General features: G+C 36.1%; 5 protein-coding genes and 1 pseudogene across 17 annotated transcripts; 2 read left to right on the top strand and 4 right to left on the bottom strand.

Annotated features, from left to right (window-relative positions):
• Positions 1–445: 445 nt before the first annotated feature.
• On the bottom strand, positions 446–2,124 carry LOC142525615 (UDP-glycosyltransferase 76B1-like; annotated as a pseudogene).
• Positions 2,125–2,587: 463 nt separating this feature from the next.
• Positions 2,588–7,988, top strand: LOC142524398 (pentatricopeptide repeat-containing protein At3g53360, mitochondrial). 12 transcript variants are annotated; one of them, XM_075628368.1, is made up of 6 exons: positions 2,591–2,874; positions 2,985–3,054; positions 3,686–6,098; positions 6,605–6,659; positions 7,282–7,456; positions 7,614–7,987. In XM_075628368.1, the coding sequence occupies exon 3, from the start codon at positions 3,740–3,742 to the stop codon at positions 6,041–6,043; it is 2,304 nt and encodes a 767-aa protein (XP_075484483.1). In that variant the 5' UTR covers positions 2,591–2,874; positions 2,985–3,054; positions 3,686–3,739; the 3' UTR covers positions 6,044–6,098; positions 6,605–6,659; positions 7,282–7,456; positions 7,614–7,987. The 12 variants fall into 12 exon arrangements, with proteins under 12 accessions (XP_075484481.1, XP_075484483.1, XP_075484487.1 ...); XM_075628369.1 differs by having other exon boundaries at positions 2,592–2,874; positions 3,671–6,098; XM_075628361.1 differs by having other exon boundaries at positions 2,593–2,874; positions 3,567–6,098; positions 7,614–7,986.
• A 319-nt stretch (positions 7,989–8,307) lies between these two features.
• Positions 8,308–9,971, bottom strand: LOC142525596 (UDP-glycosyltransferase 76B1-like). The gene is made up of 2 exons (XM_075629918.1): positions 9,381–9,971; positions 8,308–9,292 (listed from the first exon to the last, which is right to left on the bottom strand). Exons 1-2 carry the CDS (start codon positions 9,853–9,855, stop codon positions 8,400–8,402), a joined length of 1,368 nt encoding a protein of 455 aa, XP_075486033.1. The 5' UTR covers positions 9,856–9,971; the 3' UTR covers positions 8,308–8,399.
• Positions 9,972–14,705: 4,734 nt separating this feature from the next.
• On the top strand, positions 14,706–19,620 carry LOC142525534 (E3 ubiquitin-protein ligase WAV3-like). Of its 2 annotated transcripts, XM_075629851.1 has the most exons (3): positions 14,706–14,779; positions 17,020–17,555; positions 17,628–19,620. In XM_075629851.1, exons 1-3 carry the CDS (start codon positions 14,759–14,761, stop codon positions 18,796–18,798), a joined length of 1,728 nt encoding a protein of 575 aa, XP_075485966.1. In that variant the 5' UTR covers positions 14,706–14,758; the 3' UTR covers positions 18,799–19,620. The 2 variants fall into 2 exon arrangements, with proteins under 2 accessions (XP_075485966.1, XP_075485965.1); XM_075629850.1 differs by having other exon boundaries at positions 17,020–19,619.
• A 957-nt stretch (positions 19,621–20,577) lies between these two features.
• Positions 20,578–22,442, bottom strand: LOC142525608 (UDP-glycosyltransferase 76B1-like). The gene is made up of 2 exons (XM_075629932.1): positions 21,651–22,442; positions 20,578–21,562 (listed from the first exon to the last, which is right to left on the bottom strand). Exons 1-2 carry the CDS (start codon positions 22,123–22,125, stop codon positions 20,670–20,672), a joined length of 1,368 nt encoding a protein of 455 aa, XP_075486047.1. The 5' UTR covers positions 22,126–22,442; the 3' UTR covers positions 20,578–20,669.
• Positions 22,443–24,597: 2,155 nt separating this feature from the next.
• Positions 24,598–25,284, bottom strand: LOC142524976 (uncharacterized). The gene is made up of 2 exons (XM_075629140.1): positions 25,048–25,284; positions 24,598–24,927 (listed from the first exon to the last, which is right to left on the bottom strand). Exons 1-2 carry the CDS (start codon positions 25,282–25,284, stop codon positions 24,598–24,600), a joined length of 567 nt encoding a protein of 188 aa, XP_075485255.1.
• Between the last annotated feature and the right edge of the window lie 754 nt (positions 25,285–26,038).

Genomic DNA, 26,038 nt, shown 5'->3' with positions numbered 1-26,038 from the left:
TGTTATTTCTTTGATTTCTGATTATCTTGTTTCTCGATTAGTTAGTGTGAGTGCCATCAAATTGATTGATTAATTCTTCTGAGAAAGGACAAATAGAATCTGCCATAGAACAATCTTGAGTCTCAATACAATCTTGATTCACAGACCTGAGAAAAAGAGATATCACACGTTGAATTCGTAACAGTTTGGTTAATTCGGCTTTAGCTAGAAATTCAGTTCGGTTCGGTTAGCCTAAAAAAATAGGTTAAATCAGTTTTGGTTAATTCGGTTCCGTCTTAGTGGTGCTTCATTTTCATGTCTTGATTCTACAATAATATAGATAGATCACAATTAAAGGAACTGGGGGCATTCTTGAAATGTTATAACGAGCCCGAGATCACTTTGACTGTAAATGGTGTTGGAAAACACCTAAAACTATTCTAAATCAAATATAGTAGTCTTCAACTTCACCAAGGCACCAAATCTTTTTCAGGAAACAGCTGTTAGAACTTCAAGCACTAAAAGATTTAAATGAAGAGATGAGATCAGATAAAGCGTTTAGTGATTGGCCCGAAAAACCGTCTGTTTTGGAGGAAAGATCCATTTTCTTCTTTAAACACACAAGTCTTTCTCTTATATCTTGGCCTTCTCTGTCGAGCATTATTTTTCTGATAGCTGATTCAATCTCATCTCTTTTGAACCCGCATTCCAATTTGATCCCAAGTCTCCAGACGTCGTTAATGTATCAGGAATTCACCATCTGATCTCCTAGGAAAGACGAGCAAATCATGGGAACACCTTCACAAATGCTCTCAAGCACAGAGTTCCATCCGCTGTGAGTCCAAAATCAACCGACGGCAGGATGGGATAGCACTTCTTGCTGAGGTGCCCATTTAACAATATATCCCCTTTTACCAGTAACCTCCAAGAATTCATTTGGCAACAATTCGAGCCACTCCGAGCATTGAACAAGCCCAGGCCTGACCACCAACAAGAATGGCTGCATACTATTGGATAGACCCCAAGCCACTTCTTTTACATTATTTTCATCCATTGCTGCAAGACTCCCGAAGCTAACATAAAGAACAGAATTTGGTTTTTGGGTATCAAGCCAGGAAATACAGCTTCTATCTTGTGCCAACAAACTGCTTGAGGCTGCTGAAAAGAATCTGTGAAACGGTCCGAGTAAAAACGTCGGTGTGCGAATTTGCTCATAAAGATTGGCGAGATTTGGCTCTTCAAGATCTTGGAAGGTGTTGAAAATGAGGCCCGATGCTGTCTTTGTTCCTTCTAACATATTACTTACGATCTTCAGCGTATCATTCAGGTTCTCGATTCGAATTGCTTGGATGTCTTTCACTTTAAGTGGTGGTAGCTCAAGAACTGGATCCTCCCTTCTGTAATCTGATCAAGAGAGGATCAATCTTTTCTCAGACAATCTTCATAGTTTTCAAATAAAGTTAATCAAGCCGAAATACTTCAAAATATACCCGTCATTCTAAAGTACCCCTTGTCTCGAAGAACATGAAGAGTTGCCATGGCTAAAAAGGAGCAAACACTGCTTGTCCTGAGCGTAATCCTGGGTATGCCAAGATCCTCCGCAACAGCTTGCGAGGAATACATCATAGCATCCGTAATTATACATGCAGTATCGTCATGGGTTGACAATAGCTTCCCCAAGCAATCGCGAGTGGGCCTGATACAGTCGGTGTTTAGGAGACGGACAAGACGCAGAGGGTCATCTTTGTCCACCTGATCCTCCGATAATCCACCGGGGATAAGGTGAACGAAAAGTCAAGTGAGGGTACTTGGATGGATCCGGGGAGTTGTATTGATGGTATAGTATGGAGATTGTGAAGCCTCTGGAGTGGAGAATGTTGGCCAGCTGAAGCATCGGGTTCATGTGGCCTTGAAATGGTAGCGGGAAGAGGATCGCTCTGTGTGCCTTTGTGTGTCGTGAGATGGGTTTGCCGGGATTATCCTTCATGGAATCACGATCCGATCTTCGAGCTTTTTTTCACTGAACAAACATTGTTCTGTTACATGGAACAGACAAAGTAGGCAGATGGAATCGTGAATGGTTGTAGAAAGTCAACATAGGAGGATACCTTGGAACCGACAGTAGTCAAGTAAGACCAACAGGAGTAAGGGCTATATTCAAAATAAATATATTTAAGAATCTTCGAGTCGAGAAGATATAAGTTGCGAAAATAATATACAACATAATTCTCTATCTATTTATTAATATTAATATTTAAAATAGATTTATTGTGAAACGATCGCACAAATCTTTATTTGTGAGATAAGTCAACACTGTCGATATTCATAATAAAAAGTTATACTCTTAGCATAAAAAATAATATTTTTTCATGGATAATCCAAATAAGAGATCTGTCTCATGCAAATTTTTGTCTCGTATTTCAGAAATCTGGATCGACAATAAGAATGAAATATGGGCCCGCCCCAAAACCAGGCTGGTTCTGCTCCTGGAAGCTATTTCTCTTAGCAGCTCTCCCGACTAGAAAAGTCTGTTTCAACTCATCGGGCACTTTATGACAACAAGTTGGCCTATACGAAATGGATTGTACAATATGGGCCTAACATAACACGGTTCGGGTTGCTTTCTATATGGGCTTCTTTTGTTTAATAATATTTGGGCTTCCTCGGATTTGCAGTAGTGTAGATAGTTACAGTCGATGAAGAACGCTTCTGCTCGACGAATTGCCTGAGAGAACTTCCATCGAATCGGAGTACTTTGTAGCCCATATCCTTATTGCCTGAATGATTCAGCCATTATCCCATCCCGCATTGTTCAGTGTCCCACACCTCATGATCGGTCCGCATTGCTGTTGCTGTGGCTCCGGACGACGAGTGCGACATACCAAACTTGCTCAGGTATCTATCTATCTGTGTAACTGATATAATTACTTCTCACATTAGGGCTGTGTTAACTTGAGTAAGATCATGTTGCCTCGTCTCATACACATATTTCACGGTGTTACCAGCCTATCTAATAGATCCCTGCTGCGTATGGAATTCAAAACTTTGTACTGTTAAAAGTCAGAACTTCTGAAGGTACTTCAATAATTTATTTTGTGAAATGAAAGATGGCTGGCTCAATCTTGTTTTACTTAATTTCATGTAAAATTTTAAAATTGAATGGCCTAGATGAGCATCTGTTATTTTCAACATATTGTAAATAAGCTGGAACAGATTTTTGCTCGACAAATGAATTTTGTCTCAATCTTCCAGAGAGTAACTTAGCATTCTCGCTTTTTCTTGCCGACAAGCTTTTTGAACTATATTTAAAATCCTCTATTTCAGGGATTATAATTATAATTTAATTTAGTAAGAATTTCCTTATCATAGGTTTTCTGTAAGGGATTTCAATAAATTCAAATTTGTTTCCTAATCACTTATGTAGAAGGTCAAATTTCTGAGTAAAATACAACAAATCATCTTTGTTCCTTTTGGTTGTTCGAAACATGGTGAAATTCATAACCTTAAACTGTGAGTTTTTATGGTTATGGTTTTTTAGCTTACTCTTCCTCTCCAAGGAATTTGACTTTGTTATGTATTTTGTACAGATTCGATACCATTTCTGGTTGAGTTATTTTTTTGCCTTGCCATTGAACATGTATGTGTATTCTGATTTACTTGAGTGGCGGATATAATTGGAATCTTCACTCAGTCTACTGGTATTTAGTATTATGAGAGACGTGGACTGGTGGAATTCTTTGTCCTTCTGCCGTAGAAGAAAATGTTGAAAAGATTGCAGCCTATTCGGCAGTGTACCAGTATCCATACCAACCTTAAAAATAATGTTGCAATCCCTTACTTCAAAAATGAACAGTCATTCAATGATCACATTAGCTCCTTGTGCAAGGAAAAGCTTTTCAAAGATGCCCTTCGAGGCTTTGACATTCTAGAACAAAATGAAAATTACATCATATATCCAAGTACCTATGCACATTTGATCTCTGCATGCGCATCTCTAAGGTCCCTGGAATATGGAAAAAGAATTCATGACCACATCTTGAAGTTCAACTTGCAACCTGATGTAATCCTAGGGAACCATATTCTCAACATGTATGGAAAATGTGGGTCTATGAAGAATGCTAGGAAGGTCTTTGATAATATGCAGGACCGGAATGTCGTGACTTGGACAGCACTTATTACTGGATACTCACTGAATGGTCCAGATATTGAAGCCATAAATTTATATATCCTCATGCAGCAGTTAGGTCATATGCCAGATCATTTCACATTCGGCAGTGTGCTCAAAGCATGTTCAAATGTGAATGATGCTGATTTTGCAGGGCAGCTGCATGCACAGGTAGTTAAATCTGAATTTGGTTCCCACCTTATCACTCAAAATGCTCTCATCACAATGTATGCCAAGTTTGGTCAGATAAATGTTGCACGTGATGTCTTCTCTCGTATCAAATCAAAGGATTTGATTTCATGGAGTTCAATGATAGCCGGGTTTTCAAAATTTGGTTGTGAGTGGGACGCCCTTAGCTGTTTTAAGGATATGCTTATTTGGGGTACTTACCATCCAAACGAATATATTTTTGGCAGTGTTTTTAGTGCTTGTGGCTTTCTTGGACAACCTGACTATGGAAGACAGGTACATGGTATAAGCATAAAATATGGTTTTGCAGGAGATTCTTTCACAGGTTGTTCTTTGACAAATATGTATGCAAAATGTGGTTTCCTGAGTTCAGCAAAAACTGCATTCGATCTTATAGAAGTTCATGATACAGTGTCCTGGAATGCAATGATAGCGGGTTTTGCTAACGGTGGTGATGCGAATGAAGCTATGTTGATTTTTTCTGAGATGAGGCATTTGGGGTTGAAACCAGATGATATCACGGTTCGTTCTTTGTTATGTGCTTTCACAGATACATTTGCACTGTCTCAGGGGATACAGGTGCACTCCTCCATTATAAAGATGGGACTAGATCTCGAGATTTCAGTCTGCAACACGCTGCTTACAATGTATGCTAATTGCTCAAGTTGTGATGATTCGTATAAAATGTTTGAGGAGATTCGAAGCAATGCAGACCTTGTTTCTTGGAACGCTATTATTACAATGTGTATGCATCACAGACAGGTTGAAGAAGTTATATCATTGTTTAAAATGATGTTACTGTTATATGGGAAGTGTGACCATATCACGTTAGCAAATGTAATAGGGGCTTGCAGAAAAGCTGCCTTTTTGGAGATGGGAGGTCAGGTTCACTGCTATGCCGTGAAGTGTGGGATTTATTTTGATAATTTGGTTATGAATACATTGATTGATTTGTATATGAAGTGTGGATCTGTTGAAAGAGGTAGAAAGCTCTTTGATTGCATGGAAAATATTGATGTTGTATCCTGGAGTAGTTTGATTGTTGGGTATGCTCAATTTGGCTATAGTGAAGAATCTCTGAAACTTTTTAAGGAAATGAAGAAGCTAGGTGTAAAGCCAAATGAAGTGACGTTGGTAGGAGTTTTAACGGCTTGTAGTCATGTTGGACTGGTGGAAGAAGGGCTGCAATTGTTCAAATCTATGGAGAAGGAACATGGTGTAGTCCCCACAAGAGAGCATTATTCATGCGTCGTTGACTTGCTTGCTAGAGGTGGTCGCATCCATGATGCAGAAGATTTGATCAATAAAATGCCATTTAAACCAGATATTGTAACATGGAAAACTCTACTCGCTGCCTGTAAAACTCGTAATAATCTTGAGGTTGGAAAACGGGTTACTGAGAATATATTGAAGATTGATCCTTCCAATTCTGCTGCTCATGTGTTACTCTGCAGCTTGTATGCTTCCTCTGGTGATTGGGAAGACTTTGCCACTTCTAGAAGTTTAATGAAAGAAAAGGGTGTGAAGAAAATTCCTGGTCAAAGCTGGATTGAAGTCAAGGACAGATTGCATGCTTTTTTAGCAAATGATGGAATTCATCCAGAGAGGGAAAAAATATATTCAATTTTAGATGAGTTGTGGTCACACATTCTCAATGATGGTTATATTCAAACATGGGAATATCGTTTGCTATTAGGATATGCCCGGTAAATCATACATCAGCATTAAGGGAAAGGCTCTCCATTATTGCACAGTTAAATTTTGGGTACTATTCTGTTACTTATTTTGTTTTTTGTAGTTTTGATCATAGTTTGATATAAAATGATGGTTGTGCTTTTGATTCATGCTTGTATGGGTAAAACTTTCTAGAGTTCGATAGAAAATAAAACCAGTTCTACCTCTAAGTACAATCAAAATAACATTGAAAGACTGATCAAAATTTAAAGGTAACTAATAATCCGAGATATGCCATCAATAAAAAATAAGGATAATGTTGTTGCTCTATGAAACTTCATCTACTAATTGGAAGAGCTATTTTGTTAAATGTACAGTTAATTCCATGTGGCTGTTGTTAGGCTTGTGTAGTTATTCCATTTGATTCATGCCTGTTTGAGGTATTGCATCTTCGTATATAAATTTTTAGGTTTAGGGACACCTATGAATCAAATTTCGTTTGCTCTCTGTTATAAATGATCTTTATTTCCATGTTAAGGTTCTAATTTAATCCATTTACATGTGTATTGATTTATATGTTTTTGCTGCTCTTTATAGGGTTCCTTGGGACTTCTATATTTCTGCTGGAGACCACATATTTCAAAATTTAATGGTGGGTGGAACATGCGGAGTGGCCGTAGGGATGTAATCGAGTCGAGTCGAGCCGAACTTTTGAATGTTTGAGCTTGGTTCGTTTATAATCGAGCCGAGCTCGAGCTTTATTTAACGAATATATACATGGCTCACGAGCTTATTCAAGCCTTTATCGAGCCTAAACAAGCTTAATAAATATGAATTATACATTTAAATTTTCATTAAATTAATTAAAAAGTAAATTATATATTTAAAGAAAAATATATTATTCTTATTAAAATTTGTAAATTTATTATAATAAATAAATTTAATAGCTTTTTCTATATATTTCATAAATAATATGCAAAATCAATAAATCAAATATCAAAACTATTATTTTTTCATCTAAAAGATTACTCATGAACTTACCAATGAACATGTTCACGAGCTAAAGAGCCGAATACTGTAAAGCTTGAGTTTGGTTTGTTTATCTTAACGAGCCTAATTAAACGAGCTTTTATCGAATCGAGCTTCGAATAGCTCACAAACGGTTTGATTGTTTACATCTCTGGGAGTGGGATATGTATTCATCGGTTTTAGAAATTATTAGCATATTATAACTATGATTGGTTCAAGCTAACATTTAGAACCCCTTTGAGTAGGTAAAACATGGGATCTCAGCATTTTATGCCTACATGAATGCTGGGACACTTGATATGGTGGATTTGAGACACCTGAGAAGCGAGCCACCGATGCATTTGGTAGACATACAGTTGTATGCTTGTAGATGAATCAAATAATCTTTGGGTTTGCGAGCCTCGATATGAGAATGAAATGGTACGTTGTGTTTATTGTCATTTTTATTCGATATGAGAATGAAATGGTACGTTGTGTTTATTGTCATTTTTATTGTTCGTATTATACATAATTTCTTCGAAGTTCGTATAAAACAATGAGTTGATGTTTGATCTGATGAAAAAGTTCTCCAGTGCAGCAGTCTATTTTGAAGCAGAAATCTTGGATTCAAACATATGTTCAATAGCTCAGAATTTTCTGCTTATTCAACCTCTCTACTCAAGCAAGGATCAAGACGTGATTTCCTTTAGAATTATGGATCAATGATGATAATGAGGTTTGAAGAGCAATAAAGGAAATCATCTGTGTATCTGAGTCGTGATTGAAAGTTTCACGAGAGTTAAGAGTTATAACCTAAAGTTTGGGATATGTATACTGGGAGTTTTTTGTTTGTTCGTTCCTTTCTATATTTACTCGATTTTGAGCCTCTATATCAATGCATTACCATGTATATGTGTTTATGATGAATCTTTTATTTTCAATTTCCTCTCGAATGTTAGGTCATTGCATTTAATTTGGGGAAGTTATGTGATTATCTACGGAACATTCATGGTATATAAAGTAACTAACTTTTGGTATGGTTCATATACTAACTAACTTTTGATATCTTAGTGAAACGTTTTTATAGTTTCAAAAATATATTAACTTCTCAATTTCATACCAAAAAACACTTTTGGTATGGTGTTTTCTCTTATTCACACGACACGAATTTCCGTAGTTACGAGTACTTTGTACTTTTTGGAGATGATTGATATGTCACATCCTCTCAAACGAAGCATTTGAGCTAGCTGCATCTGCATAATGGCTTGTTATCTAGTAAATATAGCAGACACTGAATCACACAATAGAAGACTAGTAGCATTTTACAAAGATAATAATTCCAACCCAGATAGTGTAATCTCCTCAGGAAACAACAGTTACAAATCTAAAGACCAGCAGATCTAAACGAAGAGATCAAATCAGATAAAGCATTTAGATATTGGCTTGAAAAACCATCTGTTTTCAAGGAAACATCTATTTTCTCCTTCAAACACAAGAGTCTCTCTCTTATTTCCTGGCCTTCTGTGTCAAGCATTATTTTTCGGATTGCTGATTCTATCTCCTCTCTTTTCAACTCATTTTCCAATTTGATCCCAAGTTTCCAGGCGTCATTTACGTATCGAGAATTCACTGTCTGATCTCCGAAAAAGGACGAGCAAATCATCGGAACACCTTCACATATACTCTCAAGAACAGAGTTCCATCCACTGTGAGTCCAAAATCCACCAACGGCAGGATGAGATAGCACTTCTTGCTGAGGTGCCCATTTAACAATGTATCCTCTTTGACTAGTAACCTCCATGAATTCATTAGGCAACCATTCGAGCCATTCCGAACCTTGGACTAATCCAGGCCTGACCACCCACAAGAATGGCTGCTTGCTATTTGCCAGACCCCAGGTCACTTCTCTTGCACTATTTTCATCCATTGCTGCTAGACTCCCGAAGCTAACATAAAGAACAGAATGTGGTTTTTGGGTATCCAGCCAGGAAATGGAGCCTCTGTCCTGTGTCAACAAACTGCTTGACGCTGCTGAAAAGAATTTGTGAAACGGGCCTATTAAAAACGTGGGCATGCGAAAATGGTCATGGAGATTGGCGAGATTTGGCTCTTCAAGATCTTGGAAGGTGTTGAAAATGAGGCCCGATGCCATCTTTGTTCCTTCTACCATATTGCGTATGATCTTCAAGGTATGATTCGGGTCCGGTCCTTGAACTGATGGGATGTCTTTTACTCTAAGTGGTGGTAGCTCAGGAACTGGATCCTCCCTTCTGGAATCTGATCAACAAAGGGTCAATCTCTTCTCGGACAATATTCATAGTCTCAAATACAGTTAAAATAAGCCCAAGAAATTTATAAAACATACCCAGATTATTATTAGAGTAGTATCCTTTTTCCTGAAGAAGAGGAAGAGTGGCAAAGGCTAAAAAGGAACAAATACTACTGGTCCTGAACACAATCCTTGGTATCCCAAGATTCTCCACCACATCTTTCGAGCAATACATCATAGCATCGGTAATTATACAGGCAATATCATCATGGGTTGATAATAACTTCCGCAAGCACTCGCGAGCGGGCCCGATGCAGTCGGTGTTGAGGAGATGGAAGACATGCAGAATATCATGTATGGATGCTTGATCTTCAGATAATCCGTCGGGGATAAGGTGAAACGTGAAGTGAGGATACTTTGATGGATCCGGAGAGTGGAACTGAGTGTGTATGATGGAGATTGTGAAGCCTCTGGAGTGGAGTATGTTGGCTAGCTGAATCATCGGGTTTATGTGGCCTTGAAATGGTAGCGGGAAGAGGATTATTCTGCATACTTTGCTTGGATTCTCCATGGATACACAGTCCTCGAGCTGTTTTACAAGGAAGACAGTAGACAACGGAGTAATGTCAGAAAAAATAATTTGTAATCATCGCTGGAAGAATGTCATTTCGGTCATTCATGTTCGTAAATTTGGTCCCCATTCGTCGCCAATATTATAATATTTCTTCGAACTTTGATTTTTTGTTATTTCTCCACGATAGTGATGTACGCAATAGTATTACTATATAAAAATGAGCTTTAATTGTCAGAAGATTAAAAAATATAAGATTAATATTAAAATTTATCCATACAAATTGATCAAAATGCAAAAGATAAACATAAAAAAAACAAAAAAGATTGATTGTGTGTGTTATTTGCTGACAGATATTTATGGCCTTATATATATATAATATTAGAGTACATGTGCGTATAGTTATACGTAGCTATCGAATGAGAATGTACTATGTATGACTCTAAATTTTATCAGAGTAGATCTTTTGTGAGACGATCTCACGAATCTTTATTTGTGAGACGTGTAAATCTTACCGATATTCACAATTAAAAATAATATTATTAGTATAAAAAGTAATACTTTTTCATGGATGACTCAAATAAAATATCCGTCTCACAAAATATGACCCGTAAAATCGTCTCACACAAGTTTTTGTCATTTTACAGATGAATATAGAAGCATAATTTATTTCACACCTAGTTCAATAGCAAATATTATTCTACAATTTATTTACCATTTTAAACAATCATGATTCGTTCAATCATTTTTTGTTTGGTTTTCACTTTTTTTTTCATCTTTTATGTTGCTGTTCAAGTATTCAGTTCAATTATGCAATTCTTTCATCATTATCTTGTGTGCAGAAGTTTCTTTGTCATCTCACAATTTGATTTTGATTCTTCTTTTGATGCCAAAACCTATTTTTTATTATGTCAGTATATTATATTTTTTGTCTTGTAACTTAAACATGTTCTATTTTGGTTTTATTAACACGTGAATTTACATGTTTAGTCTCATAATTTTCATGTTTGTTTTTGTTTTTGTTTTTGTTTTTTTTTTTCATTTTTGGTATTCTTTTTTACTGAAGTCCGTTGTGTCTGTCGAAAATTACTATTGTGGTGGACTTTGACATTGACACTAATTTTTAGAAGAAAACTTGCATATGTATTGTGTTTTTTGGAATATTATGAGATCTTCTAAAAATTTATTTCAGCATCCGCGGTCATCACATAGGCAATTTATGGTCAAAACATGCTGGACTCGGTATCTAGAAAGAAACAAAACTGGAAAAAAAAAACACAAATTATATGATTAAAAATATAAATTCATTTTTGATAGGACCAAAATTGAAAAAATATAAATTACAAAACCAAAAATATAATTATTTTTTCTTGCATGTGGCCTCTTTATTTTGTCTATTTTAGATAATAATTAACGCTGCAAGTCTTCTTCTTTGTTATTTACTCTTGTTTTTTTAAGAATCATTCGGTTTTTCCATTGATTCCTGACAACATATCATTGTTTTTTTGATAAAACAACTGAGAAGATGCAACAATCTCCTCAAACAATGCCATTCTAGTTGTTTGGTTCTAATTTAAAATTATAATTATAAGCATGTACTTTTAATGAAAGATATTTTTAAATCTGTTTAAATATTTGCTGAAAGATTTTTTTATTAAAAAAATAGAAGGAAACATGGTTATTTTTGTAATATCTTAATATTTTGCTCCTCACAGTTCATGGATTAATGCAACTCAGTCCATCGGTTGTCTTGAATCTTGATAACAACTTCAAAGCAGTTATCGTGTGCTTGGTACTATGGAGACATTTTATTTTCTCGAAGTCGTTTGACCGTTTTTTTCAGCTTTTCTCCTAAGCATGACATTTTTGTCGAGCTTCAAGCTTAAGTACACTTAAACGGAGCTTAAGCGAGTTTTTTAAACACTAAATCTTGATAACAACCTCAAAGCAGTTATCGTGTGCTTGGTACTATGGAGACATTTTATTCTCAATATCTTTAATATTTGCTATTGCATAATAATACTTGCATAGACAGAACTATAAATAGAGTTGTCCATGGGTAGCACAAAGCATATAGAGAAATGGACATGCCAATTAGGGATGTGAATTTTCGACTAGATAAATATTTGATTCGTATTCGAATTTATAGAACTCGAACATGTTCGAACTTTTTTCGAGCCGGACTCGAGCCAAAATTATTTAGTTTGCGAGCCGCTCGCGGACTTTAATATTTTATTGATATAATACAATTATATATTAAATATATATACATTTCGAGTTTTCGAACTTTCATTGTTGAACATTACTATCTGAACAATAGTTTGAATAGCTCGAGAATATGTTCGAAGATTTCGAGCTGAACTCAAACTTTATTTCGAAGTGAACTCGGCCAAAAAATTTAAAATTTTCGAGCTTCGAATCGAGCTCGAACTCGAATATTCTTAAAATTCGAGCCAAATTCTAACAACTGATGCATGTGCAGCCACATCTACCGTTGCAAAGCTAAAGACAAAAATTTTCTGGAATGACAAATCTTAGATACAATAGAATGGCATATCAACAACTTAAAGCATTTTCAACTTGGAGACGGAGACGACGAAGAGTAAGCGACAAATATTTTCTCGAATGAAAAACCTGATATACAATAGAATAATAAACCAATAACATAAGCATTTTCAACTTGGAGATGGAGACCAAAAAGATGAACAATAATTGACAAATGTTCCGATCTATATAATAAATGTGAATTAAGTTACGTTTAGAGATGAAAGAAGAGCAAAGAGTTGTAGTCAAACTCCTGAAAAATTACTTTTAACACCCCCAACCCAAAAGGCATAACATGAGATAATTTGGTTAATAAATTATTAAAGTTCAGACTTTTTAGATGGAAAAAATAAATTATTAGTAATTCAATTTTTTATTATTTAGTGTAAAAACAGGGATATTTAATTAGTCATTCAAATTTTATTATTTAGTGTAAAAAATAGATATTTAAGTAAATTTATATAAAAACAGGGTTTTTTTTTAAAATAAATAGAAATAAAATAGTGTGTAAAAAACATGGAAATTTTCAGATTTTTTAAATCGAAATATTAAATTACTAGTAATTCAAATTTTTAGTATCTAGTGTAAAAACATGGATATTTAATTAGTAATTCAAATTAACTCATATAATAATAATAATAATAATAATATAATACAATTTTAGTGTAAAGACATGGATATTTAATTAGCAACTAGTTACTCTGCACACGCGATACATGTGTATACAGTCTTTTTTATCATTATCGATGGAATAAAGTAAAATTTGTCAAATTGTAGAGTGATTAAATTCATATTTGAATTGTTGAAATAAAAGTGTGTGTTGAAATCTAAACATAAAGCAAAAAACAAAAGTGTAATATTAGTATCATATAAGGCTATGTTTGGTAGCCATGATAAAGGAATGATTATTAAATAATCATTCCTTATCTCATGTTTGGTTCATTTTTAATTTAGCATGGAGGCCCTTGATTATGATTAAAAGCTCTCACTATTTATGTTATTTGTGTGATTAAATATCCCTCCTCAAAGGTGTGATAATGTATAATTCTTGAATAATGATAATGATAAATTAATATAATATTTAAATTTTTATTATATTTTTTATAAATTAATTTCGTATATTTTTATTACTAATCATTTACTTATCACATCACACGTACCAAACAGAGCATAAGGGTTGGAAGAAAAAGTTGGTGTCCTTCCTAAGTGGTTACTATCATGATCTCAACTTTAATAAAATAGAATAGATTCAAATTTTTAGTATTTAGTGTAAAAACGATATTGAAGTAAATTCATTGTAAAAAAATTCAAAATATTATTGTTTAGTGAAAACAATAATATTTAATAGATAATTCAAATTTTTAGTATATGGTGTAAACAAGAGATATTTAAGCAAATTCATGTAAAAACATGATTATTTGAATTTGTTCAGATTCAGACTTTAGATTATATATATATATATATATAGAGTTTTCTTAACCTGAGCAACTAATTTGAGCGCCTATGTGAGCGTCTGTCGTACGTGGGTTGTGAAGTGGGCGATCATCTCCACGTTTGAAATTATAATTTTTTTTTAAACGGGTCATATTTTACACTTTGAAATAGGCTCCAGCTGCCATTTTATTATTATTTTATAAACAAGTTGGCTTCTCAAATAATTTATACATATATTAATTACCGATATTTAATATTTTCCCAAACAGCAGTTGGCTTCTCTCATTTCTTGCGAGAGGAGACCTTCGAAGGTGCGGCAGTAGAAGAGGCCCGATCTGAAGAGACGAAGAAGGGAGCATCAGGAGACAGTTCCATGTAGACGATCCATTCAACGACGTTCCACTGTGCACTCGCGGCAGTGGGCGGCGATGATATAAGTAGTCGGAGGGTTTGGTGAGTCGGGGCTCCTTCGGCGCTGGGTGGCGTCAGTCGGAGCTGGGTGACGTCGGACAAATTAAGCACCCTCCGTCACATCCAGAAATGTGCGGCAGTCAGGGCTCCTTCGACGTTGGGTGGCGTCGGAGATGGGCGGTGTAGCTCAACCTTGATTTCCCCTTGTTGGTTTGGTGAGCGTACGAAGGTGAAGAGAAATAGGGGCTCAAACTTGATTTCCCCCCTGTTGGGTCGCTCAAATTCGTTGCTCAGGTTAAGAAAACTCTATATATTATATACGAATTTGTTACCCGCCTACGTGGCGGTGCATGATTGATCAGCCTTTTTTAAAAAAAACAAAACAAAAATTTTGTGTGGTTGTGGGCGTGCCACGTAGGCAGGCACCCATATATATATAACAGAAGTTCGCGGTTCGCACACAAGATTCTCACTCCCACTGCACGATCAGAAATAAGCCAAAGACGAGAATTCCATGGGTTCTCAAGCAGATAATGTAAAATTTTCTGAATGTTACTGATTGGGTTACTTATTTCTTCTTTCCTCTTTTCTTTTTACCTTTCTTGTTTTGCGTTTACTTGGCATGATTATGTAGCAAAATTCTTGATTATGATGGTTTACTGGGGTTATTATAATTCACTGGTTCCGATTCTATTTGTTGTGATTTCTTGGATCGATTGTAAAGATTGTATTTCTACGTGATTAGATTGGTTTCCTAGTTTTGTAGTAGTTACATAGAGGGTCCGTATGATTTCAAGACTCCATTTGATGATTAATTCGTTGTTTCTCCGGTGATTTAATCTTTACTTTCACCCATGTTTATGTATATGTAAGATTCTCGACATTTTCATTATGATGGGCTAATCTCTCAAATGCATTATGGTGATTGACTTCACTTTCTTTGAAATTTTTTCCTGGTTATGTACAATTTGGGAGTTGATTTCTACCATTGGTTCTTTGTTAACAGAATTATTGATGTAACACTGGGAGAATTTCCAAATATGATTTCTGCAACATATTCTTGTTTGAGATTGTACAATGTGTTATAAGTGGTCGTTGACATCAGTCTTGCCTAGTGCTTTGCGTGCAAAAGTACTGATAATTTATGGAATCTTATAGTTATAGTTGTGAGTTTACCTTTTGAAATCAACTGTTATGTAGAAATTAATATTCACAAAAACGAGGATGAAATTCGAAGAAGACATGATTATCTTGAGCAAATTTGCTTACACTAAGCAAATTTTTGGTTATATGTGGAACTCGAAGAAGATTATTCAAAAGAAACGTGCATGATGAGGCAGGGAATGAAAAATTAGATTGGCCAATGTGGGAGATAGACAAACCTGCACCATTGCCCATGTGAATCTTACCACCCCCTGAGTATTCAGAACCAACGGAGAGGTTTGCAAGGTCATTAGTGACGTGATGAGAGGCACCAGAATCGGGGAACCACCACTCCTCATTTGATGGTTCTGATTTTGTAGTAGTGAGAGCTGCTGCAGGGTAGGATCTATTGGAGCCATTGGATGGGTTGCGGGGAGGCGCGAATGAGTGCTGAGGGGTTGTATAATCTCGATCGAATCGATAGTAGCAGACTTCAGCAACGTGTCCTGTATAACCACAGATTTGGCAAACTGGTTTGTTGTTATTATTATGCCAGTGTCTTCGACCCCCTCGAGAAAATCTTCCACGACCACGACCCCTGTTGGACATTGGATGGGAGTGATAGTCTGGTTTGCGCTCCGGAGTGGCAGTAAGAGTGTTAACTACAGGTGGAGTGACACCATTAAAGGTGTGAGCCTCGATCCTTCCTTCATGAGTCATGAGGAGAGCACCAACTTCCGAGAAACTTAACATATCAGATTTGGAGGTTACGTGAACAACCACAGAATCATATTCCACCCCCACACCACCGAGAATATATAGGATCTGGTCTTCATCTGAAATCGGATGACCACAGGCAGCAAGAGTATCCATGTAGCTCTTCATTTTACCAATGTAATCCTTCATGCTTAGACCCCCTTTCTTAAGCGTCTGAAGTTGAAGCTTATATTGCATAACTCGAGCTTTGGACCGAGTGGCAAAGATGGTGGCAACTCTGTTCCACAACTGGACGGAAGATGCACAGCCGATCATTTGAGCTTGGACGCCCTCACTCATGGACGCCAAAAGAAAAGAGAAAAGAAGTTGGTCTTGTCGGCACCAAACAATGAAATCAGGATTAATAGCTTCACTGGATGTGATGCGAGGAGGTACTGAAGGAGGATCTGAGATGTAACTCTCGAGTCCAAGCCCCCTGATACCTGCCAGAATTTGGAGATTCCACAAGAGGTAATTCTCATCGGTGAGTTTCACAGCGGTGATTTGATTAGCAGGATTGATGAGTAGGAAATTAGGATTAGTTGCAGGAGAATTATCAGCCGAGGTGGTGAAACCAGAATTAGAAGAGGCGTCGGCCATTTTCTCCTAGCTCTGATACCAGAATAGAGAAATCAAGAGGAGATGAATCAATATTTGGATTCCATTCTCATTTATTTACAAGGCTAATCGTATATACTTATACTCAATACAACAAATAATATATTGACACCTAGATTATCTTGTTGTAACTGACAAAACAAAAAATATTCTTCTGTTAACTATAAAACAAATTCGCAGATGTGATATGGGCTTTTGATTGGGCCTGTTCTTCATTCTCTTTAACTCACGTACACTTAATCTTTCATTTTGTTTCAGAAAACATGTGCCATTTGCTTGGAGTCTATGGAATCGGGGCAAGGCCAGACCTTCTTTACAGCTGAGGGTGCTCTTTCCTTCCATTTTAGCTGCGTAAGCAACAGTGTTACATATGGCAATTACCTTTGTCATGTTTGTCGAGCTAAATGGAATGATCTTCCTTTGGCTGTTCCAAACTCTAACACGAACGTTGATAGCATTTTCGCTCCAAATCCGGTCGCTCGTGTTATGCATGAACCAAAACTAATTCTATTTTCTGATGATGAACTGCCACCTTTGGTCACCGCTGATCCTGTGTCTTCTGCTCCACCTGCTGACCCACAAAATATCAGTATCAAGACCATTCCGGAGCGGGTCGCTGTAGCTTCTTCGGAATCTGTTTCAGAATTTTCTGTTCTTGTTCAAATAATAGCACCACCGGAGGAAGACTTAGGTAACACTCCCATCGATCTTGTTGCTGTGCTAGATGTTAGTGGCAGCATGCATGGATCAAAATTGGCACTCCTGAAAAGTGCTGTTGTCTTTGTGATCGATAGGTTGGGTCCTTCTGACCGACTTTCGATCGTGTCATTTTCAACTCGTGCTCAGAGAGTTTTATCCTTGCGCAGAATGACAGAGGATGGGCGCGAAAATGCTAAACAGTGTGTGAATTCACTTTTGGCAAGTGGCTGCACCAATATTTTAGAAGCTTTGGAGATGGGAGTTCAGGTTCTTGAAGAAAGGCGGTACAAGGATCCGGTCGGTAGCATCATATTCTTTTCAGATGGAATGGATACTTGTTACCGTGCCACACATTTTCCACGTCCAGGACAGCCTCCACCATATCTGCATCTATTGCCTGCTTCTATCTATCCCGAAAACCACCGAGGAATGGGAGATCATGACCAACAACCACCATTTCCAGTTTATACATTCGGCTTTGGTGAAGATCATGACCCTCTTTCACTAAAAGCCATATCTGATGTATCAGTTGGCCATTTTTCTATGGTCAACTCTTATGAAGCGGTGGAAGATAATGTTGGTCTCTGTATTGGTTTTCTGCATTATGTTTTAGCTCAGGAGCTTTGTTTAATACTGAGGTCTGCATCACATGGAGTCCAAATTCTATCAATATCTTCAGAAAGATATGCAAGTAGTAAAATCTCTAACAAAGGATCACAAGCTTTAATAAATTTTGGGGATTTTATTTGGGAGGAGGAACAAGATTTTATCGTTAATTTAACGGTCCCTGTATTTTGTAGCGTTGGAGATGCCGAAAATGATTTGATTACTACGTCCCTTTTGGATATTACATGTTCTTACATATCAGTAGTGTCAAACGACATGGTACAAATTGATGGTGACCGAGTCACCATACGGAGACCGATATTTCCAACCCCTCTGGAGACGACAGTAAGTTTGAAAGTTGATGAGAAAAGGAACCGTGTCTTGGCAGAACAAGGCTTCATTGAGGCTCAAGAAATGGCAGAAACAGGTGATTTAACAGGCGCACGTGCTCTTCTATTGAATCGAAGGTCGACCCTTCTTGCTTCTGCTTCTGGGCAAGCAGGTAAGTGTCGGTGGCTCGAAGCCAGAATGGAAGAGATGGGGAAAAGAATGGAAAGTAGGGAGTTGTACGAACGTGATGGCAGACCCTATGCTCTTTCAAATATGCGACGGCATGCCTATCAAAGGGCCATAGCCAGAGGCAGCAGCGTGCACGGAGCAGTGGAATCAGAGGGTTTTCTCTGTGGTTGTGCTGCACCACAAGGTCATGGTGAGCAAATCTCTTCAACTTAGCAAGAAAGGGAGCAGCCCTCCAAGTAAAGAATGAGTCATATCCGTGTTTTGCTCAGTTTTCTCTCCCAAGTTGTGTGCTTGGTAATTGCAGTTTTGATGCAATGTACAGGTTCGGCAATAACTAATTTTGTTCTGTTTTCTTAGATGCTTTTCTTGAAACTGGAAGATGATAGTTTTTAATTCATAGGATTTGTGAAAATAGTACTTCAAAACCTGATGAGTTGCTTGCCTTTGAGAGATTTAGTTTACATAAAAGCTGGTATGACTTGTGAATATAGCCTATCATTTCTTATGTGATATTTTTGTTTACATAATGTGAGTGTTTCTTGGTATCTCATACATCTTCATGTAAGTTGCAAGAACTCTATGGTCATTGGTAAGTGAGTTTTGAGCTTGTGAATTGTATGGCTATCCTTTTGGAGCTTTCGAGATGAATAAGATGTTTGTGTCGTATGGCTGGCTCGAAACCATTGAGGACAGAAAAGTGATGTTGAAGTTCATCGGTTAAGAAGTTTTAACCGAGAGAAGGAGAATCATGCTTTGTCATGGAACCTTTTTAAGTTCTTTATTCTTTATCATTTTAGTTTACCATTAGTTGATTTATTTGTAAATTGTTTGATGGCTTCTGTTATGCAAATTCAAAGTTGTAAACATCGGTTTAGAAAGGCTTACATAGCCAAATAATCTAATTTATCCATCCGTAGTTCTATAGAGAGCAAGAAAATAATCTCTCGTGGTATAATGATACAATAAAAAAAATTATCAATTGATTGTGAGTATTCGTTCCTATTATTTATTTTTACAACATTTGGGGTAGGGTGGAGTTATGTGGATTCACCCAAATGGTACTGGCGGTATTGCTTTTTCAAATAAATTCTTAGCTGACCTCAAGACTATTGCCATGATTGATTTGGAGTCGTATTTTTTTCTCAGGACTAAAGCAAAATTCTGCAATTTTTTCTCCAACCTTGGATTGGGACGGGGATCATGTTTTCGGGTAGCCCGACCTCTAAATATGTGGTACTTTGTCCCAAAATGTGAGAATTGGAAACTTAGGTTCGATACCAATGACTTATGGATTGATTGACAATAAGACTGTAAGTTTAGAACGATATCTCGATTTCGATTCGAACCACTCCGCAGCTTAAAAAACAGAAACCTGGGCTTGGTTAATACTAAAAATGGACTAGTAACCCATATCAATTTTGTTTGTTTGTTTCTATATTTACTCGATTTTGAGCCTCTATATCAATGCATTACCCTGTATATGTGTTTATGATGAATCCTTTATTTTCAATTTCCTCTCGAATGTTAGGTCATTGAATTTAATTTGGGGAAGTTTTGTGATTATTTACGGAACATTCATGGTATATACACTAACTTTTGATATGTTAGTGAAACATTTTTATAGTCCCAAAAATATATTAACTTCTCAATTTCATGTTTTACAAATCTCTTTATATCATATATCTTCTCTATCATCATTTCAATTTTAAAAAAAAATAAGTATAACTTTAATTTTAAAATTTAAAAAAACATTTCTTTTTAGTTTTTACGGATAACATGTATAGCGTGTAGTAAGATGATTAGTATATATATGGCTCGCCAAAATTCATGAGTGGTGTTTTCTCTTATTCACACGACACGAATTTGAGTAGTTACGAGTACTTTGTACTTTTTATGGATGATTGATATTGATATGTCACATCCTCTCCAATGAAGCATTTGAGCTAGCTGCATCTGCATAATGGCTTGTTATCTAGCAAATATAGCAGACACTGAATAACACAATAGAAGACTAGTAGCATTTTACAAAGATAATAATTCCAAACCAGATAGTGTAATCTCCTCAGGAAACAACAGTTACAAATCTAAAGACCAGCAGATCTAAACGAAGAGATCAAATCAGATAAAGCATTTAGATATTGGCTTGAAAAACCATCTGTTTTCAAGGAAACATCTATTTTCTCCTTCAAACACAAGAGTCTTTCTCTTATTTCCTGGCCTTCTCTGTCAAGCATTATTTTTCGGATTGCTGATTCTATCTCCTCTCTTTTCAACTCATTTTCCAATTTGATCCCAAGTTTCCAGGCGTCATTTACGTATCGAGAATTCAGTGTCTGATCTCCGAAAAAGGACGAGCAAATCATCGGAGCACCTTCACATATACTCTCAAGAACAGAGTTCCATCCACTGTGAGTCCAAAATCCACCAACGGCAGGATGAGATAGCACTTCTTGCTGAGGTGCCCATTTAACAATGTATCCTCTTTGACTAGTAACCTCCATGAATTCATTAGGCAACCATTCGAGCCATTCCGAACCTTGGACTAATCCAGGCCTGACCACCCACAAGAATGGCTGCTTGCTATTTGCCAGACCCCAAGTCACTTCTCTTGCACTATTTTCATCCATTGCTGCTAGACTCCCGAAGCTAACATAAAGAACAGAATGTGGTTTTTGGGTATCCAGCCAGGAAATGGAGCCTCTGTCCTGTGTCAACAAACTGCTCGACGCTGCTGAAAAGAATTTGTGAAACGGGCCTATTAAAAACGTGGGCATACGAAAATGGTCATAGAGATTGGCGAGATTTGGCTCTTCAAGATCTTGGAAGGTGTTGAAAATGAGGCCTGACGCCATCTTTGTTCCTTCTACCATATTGCGTATGATCTTCAATGCATGTTTCGGGTCCGGTCTTTGAACTGATGGGATGTCCTTTACTCTAAGTGGTGGTAGCTCAGGAACTGGATCCTCCCTTCTGGAATCTGATCAACAAAGGGTCAATCTTTTCTCGGACAATATTCATAGTCTCAAATACAGTTAAAATAAGCCCAAGAAATTTATAAAACATACCCAGATTATTATTAGAGTAGTATCCTTTTTCCTGAAGAAGAGGAAGAGTGGCAAAGGCTAAAAAGGAACAAATACTACTGGTCCTGAACACAATCCTTGGTATCCCAAGATTCTCCACCACATCTTTCGAGCAATACATCATAGCATCGGTAATTATACAGGCAATATCATCATGGGTTGATAATAGCTTCCGCAAGCACTCGCGAGCGGGCCCGATGCAGTCGGTGTTGAGGAGATGGAGGACACGCAGAATTTCATGTATGGATGCTTGATCTTCAGATAATCCGTCGGGGATAAGGTGAAACGTGAAGTGAGGATACTTTGATGGATCCGGAGAGTGGAACTGAGTGTGTATGATGGAGATTGTGAAGCCTCTCGAGTGGAGTATGTTGGCTAGCTGTATCATCGGGTTTATGTGGCCTTGCAATGGTAGCGGGAAGAGGATTATTCTGCATGCTTTGCTTGGATTCTCCATGGATACACAGTCCTCGAGCTTTTTTACAAGGAAGACAGTAGACAACGGAGTAATGTTAGAATAAATAATTTGTAATCATCGCTGGAAGAATGTCATTTCGTTCATCCATGTTCGTAAATTTGCTCCCATTCGTCGCCTATATTATAATATTTCTTCAAACTTTGATTTTTTGTTATTTCTACACGATAGTGATGTATGCAATAGTATTACTATATAAAAATGAGCTTTAATTGTCAGAAGATTAAAAAAATATAAGATTAATATTAAAATTTATCCATACAAATTGATCAAAATGCAAAAGATAAACATACAAAACAAAAAAGATTGATTGTGTGAGTCTTATTTGCTGAAAGATATTTATGACCTTATATATATAATATTAGAGTACATGTGCGTTATACGTGTGTAACGAACGAGCATGTAATATGTATGACTCTAAATTTTACAATGAATATAGAAGCATAATTTATTTCACATCTAATTCAATAGCAAATATTATTCTATAATTTATCTACCATTTTAAACAATCATGATTCGTGCAATCATTTTTTGTTTAGTTTTCACTTCTTTTTTTCATCTTTTTTTGTTCTTGTTCTCTTATTTAGTTAAATTATGCAATTCTTTCATCATATCTGGTGTGCAGAAGTTTTTTTGTCATATTGAATTTGATGTTGATTCTTCTTTTGATACCGGGACCTATTTTTTATTTTGTTAGAATAATTATATTTTTTGTCCTATAACTTGCACATGTTCTGTTTTGGTCATGTCAACTCTGAATTTACATGTTTAGTTTTATAACATGCATGTTTTTTTTCCTTTTATGGTATTTTTTTATTGAAGTACATCGTGTCTATCGAAAAGTACTCATGTGGTGGACTTTGACATTGAAATTGATTTTTAGAAGAAAACTTGCATATATATCGTGTTTTTTAGAATATTATGCGGCCCTTACAAAAATTTATTTCACCATCCGCGGTCACCACATAGGCAATTTATGGTCAAAACATGTTGGACTCGAATCCAAAAAGAACCAAAAATGAAAAAAAAATTAAAAATTATATGACTAAAAATATAAATTGATTGTTAATAAGACCAAAAGTGGAAAAATATAAATTACAAAACCAAAAATATAATTATTTTTTCTTGCATGTGATCTCTTTATTTTGTCTATTTAAATAATATTAATGCTTCAGGTCTTCCTTTTTATTATTTACTCTTATTTATGTAAGAATCATTCGGTTTTTTCCATTGATTCCTGACAACATATCATTGTTTTTTTGATAAAACAACTGATAAAAGATGCAACAATCTCTTCAAACAATGCCATTCGAGTTGTTTGGTTCTAATCTAAAATTATAATTATAAGCATGTACTTGTAATGAAAGATATTTTTAAATCTGTTTAATATTTGCTAAAAGATTTTTTTATTGAAAAAAAAATTGAAACATGGTTATATTTTATTCTCAATCTCTTTAACATGTGCTATTGTATAGTACGTAATAATTGTTTTATATGAATCCAATAATTATTGTTTTAAAATCAAAATATCATTGTTTATTTCAGTTCTAAACAATAAATGAAATTTTAAAATCAGATATGTGATAGCAAATGATGGTAGTTAACTATAAATAAACACATCTACCAAAGTGCAAAATATCGAATGATAAATTTATCAACAAATTTAAGTAAAATCCAAAACTTTGAAACAAAAATATTAGACTCGATTGTGATATATTAAGTTATCAGATCATCTAGTACACATTTGAACGAAACGAGTCTATCATGAAATTTAACCCCGCAATAAAAAAAATAGTTGTACAATTTTATCTATATAATAAATTTATGATCTATATAATAAATGTGAATAAGTTGCGTTTAGAGATAAAAGAGTAATAGTAGGTCTCTTGTGAGACGGTCTCACGAATCTTTATCTGTGAGATAGGTCAACCCTACCGATATTCACAATAAAAAATAATAATCTTAGCATAAAAAGTAACACTTTTTCATGGATGACCCAAATAAGATATATGTCTCACAAAATATGACCCGTGAGACCGTCTCACACAAGTTTTTGTCAAAGAGCAAAGAGTTGTAGTCAAACTCCTGAGAAATTATTTTTAACACCCCAACCCAAAAGGCATAACATGGGGAGTATGTCTCTTGTGAGACGGTCTCACAAATCTTTATTTGTGAGACGGGTCAATCCTACTGATATTCACAATAAAAAGTAATACTCTTAGTGATAAGTGTTAGGGGGAGGGTTACCTCGATATCCGCCGAATCCTCCAAAATTTCTGTTGCTGATATACCGAGCTTCTTCAGGAAGAGATTGTTCTTCAGCAACAATCGATGGACTCTCAGTTCTTATGTGCTCACCTTATTCATAGCTGCAATTTGAGTGGTCAATGCGGATACCTGAGCAGTGAGTGACGTAATAGGATCCACAGCAAAAACTCCAGCTGTCCTTTTTACTCATGCCCTTTCAGACGGCCACTGGTAGCTATTTATCGTCATCTGTTCAAGCAAGTCATAAGCTTGCTCGGGAGATTTAGCAAAGATCGTGCCACCAGCTGCAGCATCCATTGTTCCTCTTGTTTGCCCATTTAGACCGTTGTAGAATAATTCAATCTGCACCCAGTCTTCGAAGCCATGGTTCGGGCACTTTCTCAACAACTCCTTGTATCTTTCCCATGCCTCGTACAATTGCTCAAATCCAGTCTGCCTGAAAGTGCTAATCTCAATCTTCAATTGTGCAGACTTTGCAGGGGGAAAGTATTTTGCCAGAAATTTAGTCGCTAACTCCTGCCATGTCGTGATACTCCCCAAGGGAAGTGATTGGAGCCATCCTCTTGCTTGATCCCTGAGAGAAAACGGAAACAAACACAGTCTAATAATATCATCAAGAATATTATTAATTTTTACTGTATCCGTTATCTCCAGGAATGGCCTCAAATGAACGTGAGTATCAGAAATGGCAGTTCCAGCAAACTGGTTTTGCTGAACCATGTTGATCAGAGCAGGCTTCAACTCGAAATTATTGGCATTGATGGTCCCTCTCGCAATACCAGGGTAGTGATTGTTAATCACTGGTCTGAAGTGATCTCTGATAGGTATAGCCTCTGGCGGATTTTGTCTTTCATTTTCTCTGTGTTCAGCCATTGCTTGGATCTCTCCCCTTCTTGCTTTTCTTAATCTTCTCGCAGTTCTTTCGATCTCCGGGTAAAAAATCAGCAAGTATGAATTTTGCGATCTTAGCATACACTGTCAAACAGGAAAAAATGAACAACCCAATAAATATAAAAATAAAAATAAAATAAATCTCTAAATTAAAATCTAGACTAGTTGGTAACAATACTGATATAAATTTAAATTTTGACACTCCTCGGCAACGGCGCCAAAAACTTGTTGCGTTTTTTCTTGATTGCTCGCAAGCGCACGACGTCAAGTTATAGTAAATTGTATTTTTGAGTGCAAGTGTCGATCCCACGAGGAGTGTAAATAAAATATATATCAATGCTTGTAATTACAATAGTCAAGACTTTATCTAGAAAAATCAATATCCAGATTGGTTTGTTTGAACGAATTAATTGAAAACAATGAATTAATTTGATCACCGACTGGAGAAATAACTATGAGAGAGAATATCTAGAGGAATGATTTCACTAAGTTTCTACGATAATTCTTCTGGTTGTATTTAACTTCATGAATTCCTATTATTTAATGGCTAAGAACACTTACGTGTTTTATTCCCCCTTTCCCAAGTGACGAATAAATTGTATCAATCAAACTTCGATTTAATTATTCTTAATACAAATCTAAGTTTAATTGATAAATGCAAACAATGTTCTTACCCAAGCCTCGCTAAAGTTGTATGCCTTCCGAACGATAAAAACATTCAACGATGTATCTCTAA

This window comes from Primulina tabacum, chromosome 14 (assembly GCF_025594145.1).
Source record: "Primulina tabacum isolate GXHZ01 chromosome 14, ASM2559414v2, whole genome shotgun sequence".
Taxonomy (NCBI): Eukaryota; Viridiplantae; Streptophyta; class Magnoliopsida; order Lamiales; family Gesneriaceae; genus Primulina; species Primulina tabacum.
This window is presented reverse-complemented; position numbering and strand designations above follow the sequence as displayed.